At 36.4% G+C, this 22,279-nt stretch overlaps 2 protein-coding genes across 26 annotated transcripts in view; both read right to left on the bottom strand.

Annotated features, from left to right (window-relative positions):
* Positions 1-21,978, bottom strand: part of LOC141648394 (putative disease resistance protein RGA1) — a 94,226-nt gene extending 72,248 nt beyond the window's left edge. For 9 of the 23 annotated variants that reach the window (XM_074457029.1, XM_074457028.1, XM_074457026.1 and 6 more), the window contains exon 1: positions 19,577-21,606. In XM_074457029.1, the coding sequence (XP_074313130.1) occupies positions 19,577-20,044 (468 nt within the window). In that variant the 5' untranslated portion in view covers positions 20,045-21,606. The other 14 variants (XR_012546014.1, XR_012546013.1, XM_074457034.1 and 11 more) reach the window with 14 other exon arrangements.
* On the bottom strand, positions 1,130-9,968 carry LOC141648395 (putative disease resistance protein RGA4). 3 transcript variants are annotated; one of them, XM_074457041.1, is made up of 6 exons: positions 9,694-9,968; positions 6,303-8,977; positions 4,709-5,120; positions 4,320-4,597; positions 2,632-2,775; positions 1,130-1,485 (listed from the first exon to the last, which is right to left on the bottom strand). In XM_074457041.1, the coding sequence occupies exon 2, from the start codon at positions 8,780-8,782 to the stop codon at positions 6,803-6,805; it is 1,980 nt and encodes a 659-aa protein (XP_074313142.1). In that variant the 5' UTR covers positions 8,783-8,977; positions 9,694-9,968; the 3' UTR covers positions 1,130-1,485; positions 2,632-2,775; positions 4,320-4,597; positions 4,709-5,120; positions 6,303-6,802. The 3 variants fall into 3 exon arrangements, with proteins under 3 accessions (XP_074313142.1, XP_074313143.1, XP_074313141.1); XM_074457042.1 differs by lacking the exon at positions 1,130-1,485 and adding an exon at positions 2,159-2,545 and having other exon boundaries at positions 2,632-2,815; XM_074457040.1 differs by lacking the exon at positions 1,130-1,485 and adding an exon at positions 2,160-2,545.
* Positions 21,979-22,279: the final 301 nt, after the last annotated feature.

Here is a 22,279-nt window from a genome sequence, read left to right on the forward strand (position 1 = left end):
GATCTGGTTGTGATGCGGATTTCGAGTGGTAAGGATAGGTTGGGACCGCCTTGTGCGTGGTTGGTATGGGGTCTTCGGTGGGGCGGGTCTGGGGTAGTCGTTGGTTTGGTTCTGATGGATTTTTTTTTTTCACATTTTTATATTTACGAAGAAGATGATGATGGGTGATTTGAGGATTTAGGTATTGTTTAGTAGATTAATTAAGGATTTAGATAATAGGACTAACGGTGTTATGACGGAAGTTTGGAAAAGGGTATTTTGGGAAAGAAAAAGGTAAACACAGGGGTACCATGTGTAGAAACTTAAAATGAGGGGCACCATGTGTAATCTGACAAAGTTCGAGGGTACCATGGGAAAAAACCGATTTATTAAATACTAAAAATTACAATTAGAACTTTATGAATTTCTACATAATTTATTATTCATTTGTTGAACACATTTACATAATCTTTGGTAAATTGTTTGTAATTTATATAGTGTTATTCATGCATATATAATAAATTGTCAAAATACTATAGAACTCAAAAAAAATAACTCTCAAATTTTAATATAAATATAAAATTCTGAATTCATAAAAAAATAATATTTTATATTTGATAAATTGGATTATAAAATGGTTTTATGATAAGAATTTGGTGAAAATTTAACAGTTGGGGTTGAATTTCACTTTTAGTGAAACTTAAGGGGCTTGATTGCTATAAATGTAACTTATGCGGCTTAATCTCACAATTAAACAAAGTAATGGGGTTCAATTACCACTTTTGCGGATATTTAAATATACAAGTTATTAATATAAAATTTTAGGCTATCAAAATAAGATATTTTTTTTTACAAGTTTATTAACTAATTTTTTGGGGCTTTTGATTATTTGATTAAAAATGTGAGTTAATTGTTTGGACTTTTGGATTATGGGCTGGTCTTATGCTATAAGATAGTCTTATAGAATAATTTGTGACTATAAATAGGATTTGTAGTTAATGAACTAGAGGAGTTATGTTGTGAACTTGTGACCCAAGCACACAAAGTAAGTAAGTAACTGAAATCAGTCTTCTTTCAGACGAGTCATTTTAGTCTGAAGCAATAAGACGGAATTTTATAATCATTTCACAGCCAAATGTGACCATTATCGAAAAAACAAGTTAACATAACTTGTAACAGTGGCTGTACCATTGTGGTTATATTTAACCAAAAAATGTTTACATATGTCCGTCTAAAACTTCAGAGAAAAATGGTCGTCTGAAACAAGAATTTGCGTTCTCAAATAATTCTGGGCATTTCAATACTCTCCTCTAAGAATGCAATCTTCATTATACAGAGTATATTATCCCTCCGCCCTATTTATTTGTTTACCTTTTATATTCCTCGGCTTCACTGCTGCTCGCTTTTTTAGGCAACAAGGTAAACAAATTATGATATTTATGAACTGTCTGCTGCTGTCAACGATGGCTTCCCAAATTTGTCAAGCACTGATACCTTCTGATTATACTGCCCAGGAAGCAGTCAAACCAGTCAAGCAACAATGATGTACCAGAAAGGATAATTGCATTAACTGTGGCTGACCAAGAAGATTTTGTTTATGCTGTCCCACAAAAAATTTCCATGTAAATCTCACTTACTACTAAGAGAATAAAATTCTCAAGTAGTTTTCCCGCCTAACTTACACTACTCTTTGATGGGCCAGTCTAAGTTGGGCCGTCGACTTTTACTAAATCAAATTTGCTTTTGCGTCAAGTCTAACGTATGATTTGGATCAATTGAAAACCTATACACGGAAACAAATGTACGCTTTGACTTTTCGAATAAATGCAATCCTATACATGCAAACAACCTCTCAAATTATGCAATATTTACAATATTATCCCGAAAATATACAATCACAATCAATTACCCCTAATATATTTTGCAATTTTACAACATATAAATTGTACTCTCGAATTATGAAATCTTTATTTTAGTAATATGGAGTATATGGAGTATGGAGTATTTTTTAAATAATGTATTATAATTTTTATGTATTTTCTTATAGGAAATAGAAAGTGAAAACGTTAGTTTTAATAATTTGTAAATCGTCTTTTTAGACGTGTAGTATATTATTTTTATCAGTTTTATTAATAAGGCTAATAGGTGTTTTAACTAGATTTTACATCTAACTTAATTTCATAAATTAGTTCCCCTTATCGATTTAACATTATAGTGTTATTATTAATAGTAAACTTTCTTTTCTATCTCCTTACTAATATTATATTTAATATATTATAACATTAAATTAAAAGTAGCTTTAATTTATGCAAATAATTTTATTAAAAGTTCTTCTTTATAAATTCCATCTCAAAAATACCGTGATGTAGCACGGGAACTACACTAGTATTAAAATAATAGATTTTTCCATTTTCTAGCACAAAAATTAGGCAAATTACAGAAAAAAAGAAATCGTTTTTTTCGGTGTCTGGGATCCCACATGTAATTAGTATGGATCCGCCAATGATATCTTGTAGCTAGAACTGGCAAATTGACCTGACCCGATCCGAATAACCCGACCCGACACCTGAACTCAAACAAGAAAATGTTGATATTTGGCTCCCCAGTCCAACGAAAATGTTGTTTCAAACAAGAAAAAGGTAACGATTTTACCTCAAATGTCATATTGCGTGATGTGATGCAGGCGCCCACTCATCAGCAATGCGTTTTTCAGGCGCTGCTTGGTCAGATGTAGATGGGATCGGGATGTCAATTCCTGCTTCAGCTTAGACAGTTGCGCATATCCACGACAAAACCCTGATAGGAAACGACGAAGTCTTCATATGGCTAATCCTCTCTAAGAACACAGACGAACAGTAATGTTTTACCCCTTTAAACCTTACTTTACTGAGGTCGAAAGATTAAGCATGGAAAAACGAAACTTCTTGTTTGTCAAGTAATATCAGTTAACTAGAAATCTTGAATACACACCCATCGAAACAGCACAAAAACTTAAAAAAGACGGTACTACAACAGTTACAAGTGAGACCAACCCATTAACCGTATAATTAGCTGAGGACTACACAAGTATCAGGATTGGTCTCAACTCTCAGTCTTACATCCTATGTGATACTGTCATGCACATAACTTTGAAATAATTGCAAGCCAGTGGACAAATTGCTCGAATATTTCGAGTTTTTTCAATGAAATTTAGCTAATTCATTTTTTTGCCAAAGCCAAGGCCTATCCTTGCCTCCTCTCGCTCCGCCATTGATCCATATGAAATCACTAATTCACTAAATACTTCCAAACCTCACATATTTGAACAACAACAAAATCAGAGCATAATCCCAAAATTATTTGGGGTCGTTTAACTTGATACGTCCTTTCAAACTGTCACTGAACCTCACATATTCAAATCCGTTCTATAAAGTTGGCAAATTTCAATTCTCCACAGTATTAATTCCCACATATTCCAATATAATACATTCATTGATCAACTTCCTAAAACCCAAATTACCCCAGTACAAATTTCTCTAAAAAACCCAGAAAACAACATGACTGTCTGCTTATATCAATCCACTAATTCATTATACATATGAGAACTACCACTATATCCAATTAGTCTTGTGTAACGCGGTTTTAACGTATCCAAATCACAAGAAAACCATTCCATATGCACCAAATTTCAATTCCCTATAGTATTGATCTCCATATATTGCAATATAGAACAGTCATTGATCAACATCCTAAAACCCAAAGAAACAACATGATTGTCTGCTTATTTCAATTCATCATAAACATCAGAACTACCACCATATTCCAATTAGTCTTGTGTAACGCGGTTTTACACACGTATCCAATCACAACAAAAACATGACCAACATTAATCTAAAACTAGTTACTGTATAACAAAATAACTAAAAAGATCAAATCTTTAATACAAAAAAAGTAAAAGGTTGAAGATATTCATAGAAGTCAATATACATATATATGAATTATGTCGCTCCGACTCGTGCCCAAATAAAAGATGAAAGTTAGACACGGCTTTACAAGTGTCCGACACGGTTTGACGTGTGTCCGACGAGTGTCGTGTCCGACACGGGAAGGCCGATTAGTAGGAGTGTCCGTGCTACCTAGCTTCTAACTCAGTCTGAGTTTCATAGGCTCTTGGTTTCAGAAACGCCGTGGAAACAAAAAATTCTGACTCCATGACCACTTAAATGTGGCATGAGACTACTAAGAGGCATGCAGTTGTTACGACATATGTTACTCACGGATGTCATACAGAAGTACATATTCAGTTACCAAATCCCAAACAGTTACACGAGATACAATAACTACACAGAGAAAGTAGTTACCTCATTCTGGTCATGGAATAGGGGTGGAGTATCAGCAATCGGAGAAAATCCAACTGCAGGAAGCCCTTGTTGCTTAAAAAAGCGAGCATCAGTGGAGACAAGGGATATATTCGGCTTCTCAAGTCCATACTCATATAAGCTTTCAAACACACCAAATTAACCGAAGCAGCCTCCCCTCCCATTTTTAAGCCACTTTTTACCATATATACTCAGATGCTTGATATCTAGGTCATACTTCACCCTGTTGGCTCATCAAATCTGCTGTCCTCAACAGTGACCTGTCATTGCATAGATAACCATAATAATCAATGCAGGACAATTTAAAATTAGAGTAATTATCATACAATGAGATGCAAAGAAAGCAGCTGTTTTCCCAAAAAATGGCATACCTCCCAGATTGCTTGGAACGATGTGATGCATTTGAATCAACAGCGGTCTGTCAAAATGGTTCTCTTTAGATCAATTAACAGGACTAGCAGCAGGACTTCCTACAACATTATCTTCTGATTGCTGGTTAGCTATAAAACGATTTTCAGCCTTGGAGCGGCCGTGAGGTCACGGGTTCAAGTCCTTGGAGCGGCCTCTTGCCAAAATGGCAAGGGAAGGCTTGCCCCAATTACACCCTTGTGGTGGGACCCTTCCCCGGATCCTCGCCTAGCGGGGACGCCATCGTGCACCGGGCTGCCCTTTTTTTATTACATCCTCGTGCGTAGCCTTCACAGTTTTGGATTCAGCATTTGAGGCATGTGCAGCTGCTTCACCCTCATCAGCTAATGCCTTCTCTTTTAATACAATGTAAACCTGTATTTTAAATGGCACAACAACATTTCGTACATCAAGTCTCATTTCGAAACAAGGAAGTAGCTAAGCACAACCAATGTGTCAAAAACCAAGTTACTCAATGTGTTGGGAGAAAGATAGAGAACTACAAAAGTGTAGCCGGGTTTCAAAAGAGCAAACAAAGACGACTCCCACACAAGAAAGTACACACACCTAAGTACACACACCTTTCGATGCCTGGAGGGTAAAAGCCAAAGTACAGAACAACATATAACAGTACTATCACCTTACAACTCCTTAATTATCTAGATTATTTTGAGCACTAATTAATGAAATTGTTGCAAAAATATAGAACACTGACACCTTTAGATGTATGTGACAAACTTACATCTCCTTCTATTGCGATTTTTTTTCCGAATTGCAAAAACTGTTTGCAAAACATTTTCCAAAATATGAAAATTGCCCTCCCTCCGTCCAAGTCAATAATTTACGGTTTGCTTTATTTCCCTCACAAAATAAAGTAAACGCAAACTATTCAATGGGATACAAAGATTATGGTTTAAGAGATAAACACACATTTTAAATAACTTTTTTTTCTTTTTCGAGATAATAAAATAGAGTGAAACAAGGTTAGTGTATGTAATAAACACTCTACTGTAGTCAAGACTATTCTACCATTAGCAGAAGTCTAACACCCTTTGGAATTAGATCCACCCTTTCTAAAATGGTGAAAAATACGAAAAATAATAAAATGGGTATGCATAATATAAAATGGTATAATAATAAAAGTGGTCACAATTTACGATAAAGTAGGTACAATTGTTACGGAAACATGTAATAAATGGAAGGGTTATTTGGAGTCACCATCAATAACAAAAGGGTTACAAAAACAAAATAAAAAAGTACGGACAAAGAGGTCTCTTAATAACTCAGTGATAAACTAGTGTACAGGTTATTGGGTTGACAAAAAAAGGACATGCATATTATTAATCATATTAGTGCATGACTAAAGATACATGGCATAAGATATTTATCAAACAAGTTACTTTTTTATTTGACCGTAATACCGAATGAATGTGGAGTGATCAAGTGAAGGTCATGAAATAAGAACAGACTTCAAAAGCAAGACATGAAATAAGAAGATTATGAAATTAGTGAGGGGCAAAACATCCACGTGAAAAAATTTAGGGAAACAACGTGCACCTGATGTCAGGGATGTGTCGAATATTTTGGATCGAGCAGTCCGGGCAGTCTATGATCACAAGTTTCTGAAGGGAAGTGATGTGTTGGATCGGGCCTAGTGATTTGAGGCCAGTACAAGAGAAGACCGTGAGGGAATGAAGTGATGATAAGCAGGTTATCCATTCAGGTAGATTGATCAATGAGTGACAATCTCTAATGGACAGCATTTGAAGGGCGGTCAAGTGCCTTATCCATGTAGGCAGAATTTGCAGGACAAGAGAATCCAACTTGAGGGAACGGAGATTGTGGCGTAGGGAACTCCAAGGCATATCATCATCGACTTCCTCGTCCACTAAAGGTATATTATTTAATGACAACGACTCCAAGGCAGTGAGATGTTCAAATGCTCCTGAAACACTCGTCAGCCTTCTGCATCTTTCAATTTCAAGGCTTTGTAAGGAAGAAGAGCTCTTAAATACCTCCTCAATTTCCGATAAACTCTCCAATTCATCGTCTTCTGGTCAATACAGGTTAGTCAACTGGTCAATACCCAAAGGCATGCCAGCTGGACAAGAAGGTATATCCAAGACCCTAAGATTCACCAATTTGCAAAAATATTTTGGCCACTCTTCTAAGCTAGAACAACGGAACAAAATTAAACTCTGCAAATTATATAATTTCTCAATTGAATTTGGAAGTGTCCTGAGGTGCTTATTGTGAGAGAGATCTAGATATCTTAAGTGTAACAATTCACCAATTGACTCCGGCAAATTTTCGACTTTTGGCACATATAAGCGTAACGATCTAAGGCAACGCCAATTAGCAATTAGAGCTTTCACCACGTCACAGTCGACCCTTGTATTCATATAACAGATACGAATATTACTTTCATGGAAAGAGCTTATTGTGCATACGTCCCCATCAATAAATACATGGCGTAGCTTTTTGCTTAGGTTGTTTGGCGGACTATTTGCCACAATAATCTCGTCCCCCGCGACTTCTTGAGCAAGATCGTGAATTAAATCATGCATTTTTAATGATACGATATCACCAATTTCATCTCTTCTCACATCTTGGAAAAAACACCGTTTTAGTAAGATTAAAAAACAATCCTCACTATCACCAATGTATCCTTGCGCCATCCAAAGATTAATCAACTTCCGTTTGTTCATTTCAAAATCTTTAGGGAATAAAGCACAATACCTAAAGCAATTTTTCACGGAGGGTTCAAGATTGTTGTAGCTAAGCTTTAAGATAGACATAATTGGATTCTTGGTAGTTTCAATGTGTGGTAGTCGGTTCTTTTCGAATGATTCCCATCTATGTGTTTGACCATATAATAGAGCTCCAATAACTTTTAAAGCAAGGGGGACATTGGCACATTTTTTGACAATTTTTTTGCCAATCATGGTTAATTCAGGGTCGTTTACTTCCTCTGTTTTTTGTTCGAAAGCCGTCAGCACAAACAAATGCCACGAATACTCATCAGACAAACCTTTTAACATATACGTGTTAGAGTGAGCAGCTATTCCTGATATCACTTCAGCTGACTTCTCCGAACGTGTAGTAATGACTACTCTACTTCCCCTACCACCAATTGTCAAGTATTTGCTCAGCTTACTCCACTCATTAGGATCTTCAGTCCATACGTCGTCTAATATAAGCAAGTAAACCTTATTTTTCAATTCTTCTAGAAATTTTGTTTGAATGGACTGCATAGTGGAGACATCACTAGGCTTCTTATTTGTTGAGGATTCTATAATATCACCTAATATTTCTTGGACATCTAATCCTTTTCCATCTTGGTCGGAGACACATGTCCATACCTTCTTCTCAAATCTAGTTCCAACCCTATCGTGATTATACACAAGTTGAGCAAGAGCGGTTTTGCCCAACCCTCCTATTCCCACAACAACAATAAATCCAACATTTTCCTCAACATTAGGGTCAAGCAACATGTCTACAACCGCTTTCACATCATCCTCCCTTCCAATTATATTCTCATGGGTTGCATTTAAAAAGGAACAAGTGTCCTCTTTCCTTTTCAAAGTAGCCTGAGGGTCAGCCTTAAAGTCATATCTAGCATGATCCTTAGCTATAGCATCCAACTTTTTCTGGATGCTCTTAACCTCTTGAGAAGTATTATAACTAACAAGAATACGATTCTTAGAAGAAAAGAAACGACTCACCTTATCTAAGACCTTCTTGGAGAACTTAGCACCTGGAGCATTGAGTTCCTTCTGCTTAGCGATAGTGATGACCTCATCAAAGAGATCATCAGCTTCGTAAAGAACTTCATTCAACTCGTCAACCCAGCGTTGTTCTACACGGGAGAGCTCAGGTTTGGCTTCCACATCGAGGAGCATGTCCTTGATGAAGGAGACAGATTTGTTAAGTTTTCCGAGATCGGATTCCCAGTCCCTCATGTTTTTGAGGACAGGAGATTGTAAGAGTTTAAAGACATTTTCAGCAATGGAGATCAATGCTCCCAAATCAGCCATAGCTTTGTGAAATGAGCAGGTGATAAAAGGGATGAAAATGTGTGTTTTGAGTGATGACTACAACTTCATAAATGGTGATGTTTATATAATAAGAGGTGCAGCAGCAGCAGCTTCCTAGTAGGTGTCATTGAGGTGCAGCAGCAGCTTCCTAGTAGGTATCATCTTGTGAACAAGTGGACTTCTGAGGCTCCAATTCTATAGTGGAAAATGAAATGGTAGAGTTTATTCCCGGTTTCAAGTATATTTCGCATTGCTTTAATTGAGACGGTCTCTCAAGATACTTAATTTAAGAATCACGGTCAATAAACAGCGTTTTAACGTTTTAATTCTGATTGTATTTTAGGCAGCAGCAGTGATGACTGTCCTCTCAATTGCACAAAATTAACTCACTTTTTCTATAAGTTATTATTAAAATAAACATTTTTCTTTTAATTGGACAGTTTCGTCGAGAATAATCCAAATTTATCAAATTCACCAAATCTAATCCCAAACTTGAGTATTCCCAAAATCAAATTCATTGTTCTATTTCTGCACTACTCCAATTGAAAAAAGTCTCCATGATATGTTTGAACAAGTATCATGTGAGAGTAGGTCTATTACACTCCTTAAACAATCGAAATTATAAGCTCGATTGCGAATAATATTCATTTTCCTACTCAAAAATGGTGCAAATTTCGACTATTTCTGAACATTTCCTGCAAGACTGCCATCATAACTCCATTTTTTGCTAAAACAGATGACCTTAAAATTTTCAGCCCCCCTAAATAAAATCGCTATTTCGGTTACTGATTATAATGCAAATATGCAATAAAAGAAAACAAAATAAAAGAGTTGATAATGCAGATTAAACATTTGTAATTAGAAATTGGCAATTAAATGATAAAAAAGGAATTGAATTAATGAAAACTTACTTGAATTGAGCAGAGAATCGGGACGCCATTGATGAGATGTTGAAGAAAGTGGAAATTGAATGATTATGCCGATCATTTTGAAAACCAACTTAGTAATTGAGAAATACTTGCATCCATCCAAAAGATGATTAATTAATTCAAGATCTCGTGAGATATTGTTGTAATTATTTCTTTAAATGGCTTCTTAATACGTGTCCATTGCGCACATAATAGAAAAACTTTTTATAATATTTAATTGCCACCCTCCTTTAGTTGTAGGGAAGACGTCTCGTAGGAGGACGCAGAGATTTTCTCATAGTAATTTTACAATTATCCTTGAATAACCTTAGAAAATAAACTTGAGGGTGATTTCGTGTCTGCACTTTAACTTTTCGTTTTACATGGTGTCCTCTTTTTCGGAAAAAAACTTTGACCGACAATAATTCTCTATTACGAGTTTAGAAAACGGTAATTTTTTTTTTTCAAACCAATTATCTCGTCAAGGCCTTCAATTTGAAAAAAAAAAATCGCCGCTTTTTGAACTCGTTTAGTAGTTATGGTTGGTCAAACATTTTTTAACGAATAAACTTTGACCGACCATAATTCTCGTCTACGAGTTGAGACGTCGGTGAATTTTTTTCCAAACGGAAGACCTCTTAAAGACGGTCAATTTGGAAAAAAAGTTTATCGTATTCTGAACTTGTAGCCAAGAGTTATTGACAGTCAAATTTTTTTTGCATGAAAAGAGGGGTATATCATAGAAAATGAAAAAGTTGAGGGGTACACGAGAGAATATCCCTAAACTTTAAGAATGCTCAGAAAAATTACAAGCTCAGTCAAATATAAGTTGGTTGTAGACTTGTAGATGTTATTATATCACTAGAGGTATAGCGTTGCTATTTTACTTTAGTTTGGTTCAATTCAATTACATCAATTTAATCAAGTTCACTTCAATTTTAATTCAAAATAGTCTAAAAGAATATGGTAAATTTTTGGGAGTCTTAAGTGACTTTTATCTTAATACTCATGTGATTCTTGACTCAAAACTTGCTAATAATCATACTGGTGTATATGCCTAAGTTTGTTCAAAAAGCTAACGAGATTGAAGATTAGCTTTGTCGAATTCGAGCATGAGTTATTTACGACTAAGAGTCATTTTTAATTTTATTTTTATAATTTATAGAGTAATTAATTATTTTATATTACATGGTAATGAGGTATTCACTTTCTTCGTCTTATAAATAAATAACAGGACAACGAAGTTTAATGTGACCTAAGTTTTAACACAACTATAATTTCAGAGGTAATCAAGTTAAAAAGTGAAAAGATTTAATGGAGTGAAGGTGAGGTGAGGTCAAGAGTGGGAATTCTCTCCATTTCTTATAAACGACCCAGATGAAATGTGTGTGACAATCTAATAGTTATAGTTATTTTATAAAAGTAATGTTTTAATAGATGAAGAACGAAAATACATTAAAATATGTGTTTGTTAAAGAGGAAATGGAGATAAAGAAATGGAGATGATTTAAATTGAAGAAATACTTATCATGCTTGTTTAGTCGGGTTTGGGTATGATGATTTTGGGTCAAAACTAGGTTGTTCAATTGATCTTCTCAATGAACAAGTAATTTTCGAGCCATTTTAGAACACCCTATTCGAACCCAAAACCAAATTTACTAAAATAAAAAAATAAAGGGTTGTTTAAACGAGCTGGAAATTGGGTTCAGTTTAATTTTTAAATTCGGTTCAATTTTTCCAACTCACCCCTATTTTAATCCACGAAAAGGATTATACCTCTAGATAAACTTACAAGATGTCATTGCACATTCTATTTTTTTGCCAAGTCATTGCACATTATCTTAAATTGGGGAAAAACAAAACAAAATTACTAAAGATCGCCCATATATTACTCATCTCGCCCCTAATGTTCATTTCACTTTCCAACTTTGCTCTTTACTCTAAAACATTCTCAAAACTAATTTTTATCGGTAATTCAAAATATGAGTGACGGTGACCCATTTTACGATAATTAACGATTAAATTCGAAACAAAATTGACGATTAGAAACGTAAAAACTTCAAACGATCATAACTTTGTGCTCGGGTGTCCGATTTTGACGAATTTTTTTTTCAAATCACTTAACTCGACGAGACGAACGCAATGGTAAAAAAAAAAAAAAAAAAAAAAAATTGGAAAGTAGGCCCATTCGTGTGAAAAACACGAACTGGCCTAGGCCGGTTCATGTGGTTTACATGAACCAACCTTGGCCAGTTCATGTAAATCACACGAATGGTCCTAGGCCAGTTCATGTGGATTATACGAACTGGCCCAGGCAGGTTCATGTAAACTACATGAATCGGCCTAGGTCAATTCGTGTTTTTTACACGAATGGACCATTTTTCATTTTTTTTTTTTTTTTTTTTTTTTTTTTTTTTTTTTTTTACCATTGCGTTCGTCTCGTCGAGTTAAGTGATTTGAAAAAAAATTCGTCAAAATCGGACACCCGAGCACAAAGTTATGATCGTTTTAAGTTTTTTGGTTCTTTAATCGTCAATTTTTGTCCAATTTAAATCGCTATTTTGTATTATTTTGAGACGGTTTTGTTTTTGTTAATTTCTGAAGCGGTTTTTTTGAAATTTTAAATTTAAAATCAAAAATGAGTAAAAAGGAAAGTATATGGGGTTTTAATTACTCAAGGGCAAAAAGGTAATATTTAGGGGCGAGATGAGTAAAACTAGAGGCGATCTTTAGCAAACCCGAAACAAAAGTATACCTCCATCTTTCCTAAGAGACCGTTATAGTTATATGAGTATAACTATACAAGACCTGGCAAAACGGGTCACTCGGGTCGGGTCAGTTTGGGTCGGGTCATTTCGGGTCTGCCACATATTTCGGGTCGGGTTGGGTCACTTTCGGGTTTCGGATCAGTTTCGGGTGACCTGTTGTCGGGTCATTTTCGGGTATAGGTCATTTTGGGTCGGGTTGCTTTTGAGTTAATGGCTAAGCACTTAAGTTAATACTATTTTGATTAAAAAAGGCTATTTTGCAAATTTAACCATTTATTAGGGATTATTGTAACCAAAGAAACTTTATTTTGATATATAGTATTAATATGAGTTAGTACTAGTCGTTTCGGGTCATTTCGGGTCACTTCAAGTCATTTGGATCAGGTAAGTTATGAGTCGGGTCTTTTCGGATTGGGTCACCTCGGGTCGGGTCAATATTAGGTCAGACAATGTTCGGGTCGGGTCTGGGTCGGGTCGGGTCAATTCGGGTTTCGGATCATATTCGGGTCAAGCAAGTTCGGGTCATTTTCGGGTCTCGGGTCGGCCTTTTCGGGTCGGGTCATTCGGGGTCTGACCCATTTTGCCAGGTCCGCCTGTGTCTAAGGACATGTTGCTATTTTCCGTCTCACAAACATGAGTGTCATTAGTAATTTTAGAGTGGCTTTATGCCTTCCCTACATTAAGAGGATGTCAACTGTCAAGACTTGATTTACGCATACTCGGTTAACGATCACTCGCTCTTGAGAAGGATTATTTTAAACTTACCAGAATTATTTGCTAAAAATAAAAGAACTTACAGTCCTACAAAATCTGTACATTGCATGGGGATTAAACTAGAACAACATGAAACAAAAATGACAAATAACAAATACTCCGTAGAAGATCTCCAACTTGCTCTCCCACTTGTGAGAGGTTACAAGCTTTTGAAGAAAATTGTCCGTCACAAATGAGAATTTGTGTTACTAAATGAACAGGGAACTATAATTCCTCTTTGAAGGCCTTGGGTTCTCCAGATTGCTCAGAATAAGATGCTTTCATATATTCTGCTTCATTTAGGAACTGCAGCAAGTAAAACATAGCGACACTTAGAATGCAATAGCTCTACTGCATATGTATGAGCTTACAGGTTCCAAAATTGCGCAAGTGAAAGCACGAGAAACATTGACATGCACTGTGTATCAGATACTTCTAACTCAGTCTGAGTTTCATAGGCTCAATGACCAATTCCCAAACAGATACACGAGAAATAATAAATACACGGAGAAAGTAATTACCACATGGGGTATTAGCAATGGGAGAAAATCCAACTGCAGGATGCCCTTATTGCCTAAAAAAGCAAGCATCAATGAAGCCAAGGGATATTTCCGGCTGGCTTCTCAAGGTTTCCACCTACAATCAGGATGGGGGTTCGAACTGTCAGCCATTATCAATGGCTCAATGCTGGCTTCCCAAATTTGTCAAGCACTGAAACCTTCTGCTTATACTGCCAAAGCAACAATTAATCCAGTCATGAGACAATGATTTGGAAGAAAAAACAATACTCGATTACTCGTTGTCCAAACAAATATATGACCGTCTCCCAATTAAAAAAAAAAAAAAAAAAACAATGTCATTTCCCCACGTTTTCCAAGCGCTCCATGCTCATATAAGCTACATGTACTACAAAAATGTCGAAATTTTGACATGGACTCACCGTAGGAGTTTGTGTGCCAGCTTTCAAATACAGCAAATTAACCGAGACTGCTTCCCCTTCAATTTTCAAGCCACTCTCGCTTGATGGCATCCCTCGTCTAATACAAAGGCTACATTTATTTATGAAATACATCAGACTCAGTCACCTTTGTCCCCCATCCCATCCTCCAATCTCTTCGTGTAGCAAACCCAGAATCCTTGAGATTTCGGATAGCTACCAAGTACTGCAAACTCATACATTTCTCAAATCAATTACCAGTAATTTAGGAATAGAGACTCAGAATCAATTTCTAGACCTAACCCGCTTAAACTCCTACATTTCTTTGTTATTACAAAAAGACTTGAAATAGACCTCAATTATGTTGTATGCGTACAACGATCTTGTAGAAGACAACCTGGTCAACATAATGCATACAATGCCGGAGCCACATCGGACAATTTGAAAACAGCATCAAGTTTTTCACACTTGAAATACAATTTCTCGAGCACCACTAATATAGCAAGCACATAATCAATTTCAGCTCAACTTATAGCCGTTTATGTAATACTCATACTTGTGCTGAACAGCATCAGTGGTTGAGAATTGAAATAATCTGCAAAAAGAACATAGGTCTGCCTCTTGAAAATTGTGTAAGTGACAGCGCGCAAGAAACATCGACATGCACTGTGCATGAGATTACTTAGAGGCATGCAGTTGTTACGACATATGCTTGATATAAAAGTCTATTCCTCAACTTTGCTTCCTTTAATCCCCACCAGAAAAGTATTTGAGTAATGACTGCAAAAGTGAAAGGTGGAAGAAATACTGTGTAGGTTTATATTGACATTCATAGAGCAGTGCATGAAAACTGGATGTTTACCAATTCCCTAACAGATACACGAGATACAATAAATGCACGTAGAAAGTAGTTACCTCATGCCCTTGTTGCCTAAAAAAGCGAGCATCAGTGGAACTAAGGGATATTTACGGCTTCTCAAGGTTTCCACCTGCAATCAGAATGACTTCTTCTAAGCGGGTCCACCGAGGGTTCGAACTGTTAGCGGCTTCCCAAATTGGTCAAGCACTGAAACCTTCTGCTTATACTGCCAAAGCAACAATTAATCCAGTCATGAGACAATGATTTGGAAGAAAAGCTAATTGCATTATCTGTTGATGATCATGCATTGTTGCACTTTCCCAACAAAAAGTTTATTCAAACAAGACAAGTCAATATTTTTACCTCAAATGTCATATATCGTGATGCAGGCGTCTACTCATCAGCAATACGTTGTTCAAGTGCTGCTTGATCACCTGTAGGTAGCTGGGACTCGGATATCAACATCCGCTTCAGCTCCAGATTGTTGCATATTCATGACGAAACCCTGATAAACAAAAAGTTACCGTCAGTAGAATAGTTACCTAAACATCAGAAGACAAGTGAAGATTCAAATTACAAACAATGGAGTGTCCTACTTACAAAGATCTAAATTGATTGTGGAATCTATCAGTAAAAAAGTCTTTATACGGTTGGTTGGTTAACAACAAGAACATAGATGAACAACAAAATAACAAATGTTTTACCATAAGGCCTCTTATCTTATTTATCTACCACGATAAGGTCGAAAGAATAAAGTATAATACAGTAAAACGTAACTTCTTGACTTAAACTAGAAAACTCGTGATCCAAAGAGCACGAAAACTAAAATAAGTTCCTCAATGGCATTATTTCGGCCTCAACGTTCGAAATCCACCAATCTGAGTATTTGAGTATCTAACATGCGTCACTTCAAAGGATTATCATTCTTTATATACAAAAATACATAAAATTATCCAAAGCAAGTTGATGTGGAAAGAAAATCTATGACCTAAAGGTATCAGAATCTAGTGAAATGCCAAACTCAGATTCTTGAAACACAGATGCAACACTTAAACAAGTTAAAATTGGCCAATCTTAGACACCTGGTGGCTGGTTCACCAAAGAATTGAAGCAAAAACAAGTGAAAAGTGGAAAACTCAGAAGAGATTAATTAAGAGAAGAAAAAAGCTCAAATCTTCATATGGGAAAGCGAGAATCCACCATTTTTGCACACACAAATTTAACAGAAAGTAATCAATTTAACAAAAGTAAACAAAATCGGAGGAACCTTTTAAAGAGAGAAAGGCAGCAACTTTATGGATACCAAGTTGATTTCACTCACTGCTTCACATCAACGAAGGGTGATGTGAGGAATGTGCTGAATATTAGGCCACTCTTTACCCCTTGGTTCTTCACATCTTTCTTTTAGGTAAAAACATCCATAGATACGAAGTTCCTGAAGGGAAGTGATGCTTTGGATTCCGCCTAGTGATTTGAGGTTGTCGCAGCCTGAGAATTGGAGGGACTGAAGTGATGATAAGCAGCCTATCCATTCCGGTAGACCTTTCAACCCCTTACAATAATCAATAGAGAGGTTTTCGAGGGCGGTCAAGTGCTTCATCCCTCTAGGCAGCATTCGCAGAGCGTCAAGGGACCCCAACTGAAGGGAACGGAGATTGTGACTTAGGGATCTCCAAAGCATGTCATCCTCGAATTCCTCGTCCACTACAGGTATACCACCTAGTGATAGCGACTCCAACGCAGTGAGATGCAAAAACGCTGGCATAACACTTGTTAGTCTTCTGCAGTTCTCAGCCTTTCCAAACCACTAATATGGAGAAGCTCAAGGGATGGGAAAAAGGGTATATCCTTTGACCCAGAACTACCAATGCGGCTAATTGCACTAATCTCCATGTATTCCAAATTATTCAACCCGGAAAGAGTCAAACTTTTGAGATGCTTCAAATTACTCAACACTGGGATTCCATCCAACCTCTCACAATTACTAAGCGTAATCTCGACAAGATTAGGAAAGGTAATTGCCCAGTCATCCAACGCAGTGAGATGTTCCAACACTCCTGAAACACTCGTCAGCCTTTTGCACTCTTTAATCCTAAACTTTCGTAGGGAAGAATAGGAGCTCTTGAACACCTCCTCATAATCCGATAACCTCTTCAATTCATCATCGTTTTCTATCACGATATCGGTAAGACATCTAGCAGCTAGAGTAGTGAGATAACCCACACTGTCTACTTTCACCTCTAATTTGAGGTCTAAGTTTGCAGGTCCTTGACCGGCTAATATCCGCAACGACTTATTGCTGCTCGTTAAGCGTAGGGATTCTAGGGCTGGACAAGGAGGAAAAGATGTCAACTCGGGGCAATTGACGATGGTTATAATTGAGAGACGAGGAAACGGTGGTTGCCAATGTGGCATGCAGCTGCTGCTATCTCCTTCACAGACCCCACCCCACCATCCTTTCAACCTTGTCAAACCTTCAATATAGAGATTCTCAAGGGATGGGAAAAATGGTAAATCCTTTGACCTAGAACCACCGCGGCTAATTGCACCATGTTCCATGTACTCCAAATTATTCAACTCGGAAAGAGACAAGGATTTCAGATGCTTCAAATTACTCAACAATGGGATACCATGTATCAACTTAAAGTTATAAAGCTGGATGTTGACAAGTTTAGGAAGAATTTTAACTGCCCAATCATCATGTGCTCTTCCCCACCTTGGAATTTCAGTACCATTATATCCAGACAACCTCAACTGCATGAGATTTCCATTTGGCTGCAGCTTCTCAATCACAGCATCATTATTGGATTCACGAGCTTCCTCATTAAAAGATATTGATATTGCCTTCAGATTGTTAATGTGCTCCAAATAACCGCCTTCCCATTTATTTTCCTTCTCACTTACCAGGTTTTTATTGATCGTGATTTTAAGTTGACCCCTTAAATTGACAAGAAATTTCAAGTCTTTCAACTGTCCTCCACATTGCTTACCCACTTCAAAGTAGGTTAGGTCTCGTAGATTAGTCAACTGGTCAATGCCCAAAGGCATGCAAGTCAACCTCCAACACTTATTTATATCCAAGAGTCTAAGATTTACCAATTTGCAAAAATCTTTTGGCCACTCTTTCAAGCTCCAACAGTCTTCCAAAATCAAACTCTGTAAATTAAATAATTTTGTAATTGAATTTGGGAGTGTCTCGAGCTTCTCATTTCTAGAGAGATCTAAATACCTTAAGTGTAACAAATCTCCAATTGACTCCGGCAAATTTCTGGCGGACGGCAAAAATAAGCGTAACGATCTAAGATAACGCCACCTAGATATTAGAGTTTTCACCACGTCTGGCTGGACGCGAACGCTTTTATTCATATAACATGTACGAATATTACTTTCATGGAAATAGTTAATCTCCCCTGCTTTTGCATCAATAAATAAATGGCGAAGCTTTCTGCTTAAGTTGTTTGGCGGACTATTTGTCACAATAATCTCGTCCCCCGCAACTTCTTGAGCAAGATCGTGAATTAAATCATGCATCTTAAATGACACGATATCACCGAAGTCATCTCTTCTAACATCTTGAAAAAAACAGCGTTTTAGTAAAATCAAAAAGTAATCCTCACTATCATCAATATATCCTTGTGCCATCCAAAGACTAATCAACTTTCGTTTGTTCATTTCAAAATCCTTAGGGAATAAAGCACAGTACCTAAAACAATTTTTAACAGAAGGCTCGAGGTTGTTGTAGCTCAGCTTTAAGATCGACATAATTGGATTTTTGGTAGTTTCAATGTGAGGTAGTCGATTCTTTTCAAACGATTCCCATTTTTCTTGTGTTTGACCAAATAAAAGAGTTCCTAGAACTTTTATAGCAAGGGGAACATTGGAGCATTTTTTAACAATTTTTTTGCCAATCGTAGTTAATTGATCGTCGTTTGCTGCATCTGATCCTCGTTTGAATGCCGTCAGCACAAACAAACGCCAGGAATTCTCATCGGACAAACCTTGCAACATATACTTTTTAGAGTGAGCAACTTTTCCTAATACCACTTCAGCTGTCTTCTCTGAACGGGTAGTAATGACAACTCTACTTCCTCTACCACCAATTGTCAAGTACTTGCTCAGCTTTTCCCACTCATTGGGATCTTCAGTCCATACATCGTCTAATATAAGCAAGTAAACCTTATTTTTCAATTCTTCTTGAAGTTTTGTTTGCATGGACTGCATAGTGGAGACGTTACTAGGCTTTTCATTTGTTGACGATTCTATTATGTTAGCTAAAATTGCTTTCACATTTAATTCTTTTCCATCTTGGTCGGAGACACATACCCATAACTTCTTCTCAAACCTAGTTCCAACCCTATCATGATTATACACAAGTTGAGCAAGAGCAGTTTTCCCCAACCCTCCTATTCCCACAACAACAATAAATCCAACATTTTCCTCAACATTAGGATCAAGCAACATGTCTACAACCGCTTTCACATCATCCTCCCTTCCAATTATATTATCATGGGTTGCATTTAAAAAGGAACAAGTGTCCTCTTTCCGTTTTAAAGTAGCATGAGTGTCAACCTTAAACTCATATCTACTAGCCTGAGGGTCAACATCAAACTTAGCCCTAGCATGATACTTAGTTATAGCATCTAATTTTTGCTGGATGCACTTAACCTCTTGAGAAGTTTTATAACTAAGAAGAATACGATTCTTAGAAGAAAAGAAACGACTGACCTTATCCAAGACCTTCTTGGAGAACTTAGCACCTGGAGCATTGAGTTCCTTCTGCTTAGCGATAGTGATGACCTCATCAAAGAGATCATCAGCTTCGTAAAGAACTTGATTCAACTCGTCAACCCAGCGTTGTTCTACACGGGAGAGCTCAGGTTTTGCTTCCACATCGAGGAGCATGTCCTTGATGAAGAAGACAGAGTTGTTAAGGTTTTCCAGATCGGATTGCCAGTTTTTCATGTCTTTGAGGACAGGAGATTGTAAGAGTTTAAAAACCGATTCAGCAATGGAGATCAATGCTCCCAAATCAGCCATAGCTTTGTGAAATAAGCACGAGAGAAAAGGGATTAAGAGATGTGTGTGTGTGTGTGTGTGTGTGTGTTTTGGAGTAATGACTGTAACTTCACAAATTGTGATGTTTATGTAGCATACAAGAGCTGCAGCAGCTTCCTAGTAGGTGTCATTGATGTCTATTGCTAAAACAGTCTTTAAAAAAAGTCTTGCTAAACCATTTCAGCAGCCTTCTAGTAGGTGTCATTCAAGGTCTGAAAACACAAATCACAGTACCCTTTTTTATCATCTTGTGAGCAAGTGGCTTCTGAGGCTCAAATTCTTTGGTGGAAAATTATCAGGGCCCAGGCTTACAGGCATGCTAAATGTTTGACTAGTTCAAGGATGATTTTTTTTTATAAGGAAATGAAACGAGGTTGAATGAAATACAACCTATAACATCCTCGCGAATGTGAATGGTAAAAAAAGAAAACTTTAAATTTACCAAATAAATCATAATATAGCTAAGAAAGACGGAGGCCAAAGATGAAATGGATGAGTATAATTAACTTGCATTTTTAAGTTTTCTCAAAAACTCTTTGAACTTTTTCTAAACAATTCATCTAAATTATCACTATACACTACTATTCTTGATTCAAAAAGCACCTAATTTTAAATGAAACGGTCTCACGAGTCACGACAAGCTCATCGTAAACCTATCACATAGTGGGTAGTTATTAATGTATAGTGTGTTATATACTACGAAGTATGTTTCACATCGTTTTAATTAAGACGGTCTCTTAAGATACTCCCTCCTAGTCTCTATTTTCTTTCCCTTGTTTGTGGGCACAAGATTTAAGAAAAAGAATAAAATAGGAGAAAGGGTGGTGTGAGATTTGGTGACATGAGAGCGGGATGAATAATTAGGAGTTAAATAAGGAATTGTGGGGCCAAAGAGGGTGGGGTTTGGTCATAGGAGAGAGGGATAAATAAAATAAGAGTAAAAGTTTCCAAAATAAGAAAGGGGAAGAAAAACTGAATAATCTGTTATAGGAAGAAAATACTCCCTCCTATAGTCCTATTCTCAATAACTCTCCCTATTTCATTTTTCGTCTATTTACAATACTCTCTCTATTTCCTTATTTGGCAACTTTTATACTTATTTTAATCACCCCACCCGACAACAATACCCCCACAATACTCATACTTTATCTTATTTTAATCACCTTACCTCACAACAATACTTATTTTAATCACCTTACTCCACAATAGCATCACACAATAGTAACAATACCTTCCCTCTCTCCAATCTCTTACCCCCACTACAATACTTTACCATATAATATTCCCTCCCTTAATTCGCGTGCCCTCCATGAATAGGGAGAGTTATTGAAAATAGGAGGGAGTACTAATTTGGTTCTTGATATTCGTCTATTATATTCCTAAAACAATCGAAATATATGATTGATTCGAATTTTTCTACAAAACTTGACTATTTCTGAACATTTCCTGTAAAACTACCATCATAAGCCCATTTTTGCTAAAACAAAAGGCTTTTTTCATCCGTATCAATCATGAATGCAATCAGAATTAAGGGAAAAAAAACGGAATTGCTTTCAAGTGTACCTTATATCATTACTCGTCCGCTACTGACTATAATGAATAAAATCGCTGGTTCCGCTACTGACTAGAATGAATTTAGAACTAAGAAAACAAAATAAAAGAGTTGATAATACAGATAGCAAGTGATGCAAGATAAACAACAATTGAAGCTACAAATTGGTAATTCAATGATAATACATGGAATTGAATTCACGAAAACTCACTTAAATTGACGAGACAATCGGAAGCCATTGATGAGAGAGTGTCCGCCGTATATGTTGAACAGACTGGAAATTGATTGATTAAGAGCTTAAAAGCTTATGACGATCTTTTTGTCAAAAAAAAAAAAAAAAAAAAAAGCTTATGACGATCTTTTTAAGAAGAGTAGAAACCATTTACTCATCAAATTTTGGCTGTTAATTATTGACCCGATCCAAAAACACCAAGTGTTATAACATAGGATTAGAGATGGAAACGGATCCTGGGCTAAGAAAGACCAAAGCAGACACTTGACACGATTATTATTAATTTTAGACACGCGTGATCAAGATCCCACGTGAAATTTAGGACACGGGACATGCTATTTAAATTTAATAAAAAAACATATTTTATGGTTATAAATAACGTATGATTTTATTTTTGTGATGTATTTAATACTAAATTTAGGTAACTGAAGGT

This window comes from Silene latifolia, chromosome 3 (genome assembly GCF_048544455.1).
Source record: "Silene latifolia isolate original U9 population chromosome 3, ASM4854445v1, whole genome shotgun sequence".
Taxonomy (NCBI): domain Eukaryota; kingdom Viridiplantae; phylum Streptophyta; class Magnoliopsida; order Caryophyllales; family Caryophyllaceae; genus Silene; species Silene latifolia.

What these genes read in the sequence shown, in the direction of transcription:
- LOC141648395 (XM_074457041.1), bottom strand. Translation starts at nt 8,782, where the DNA reads ATGGCTGATTTGGGAGCATTGATCTCCATTGCTGAAAATGTCTTTAAA.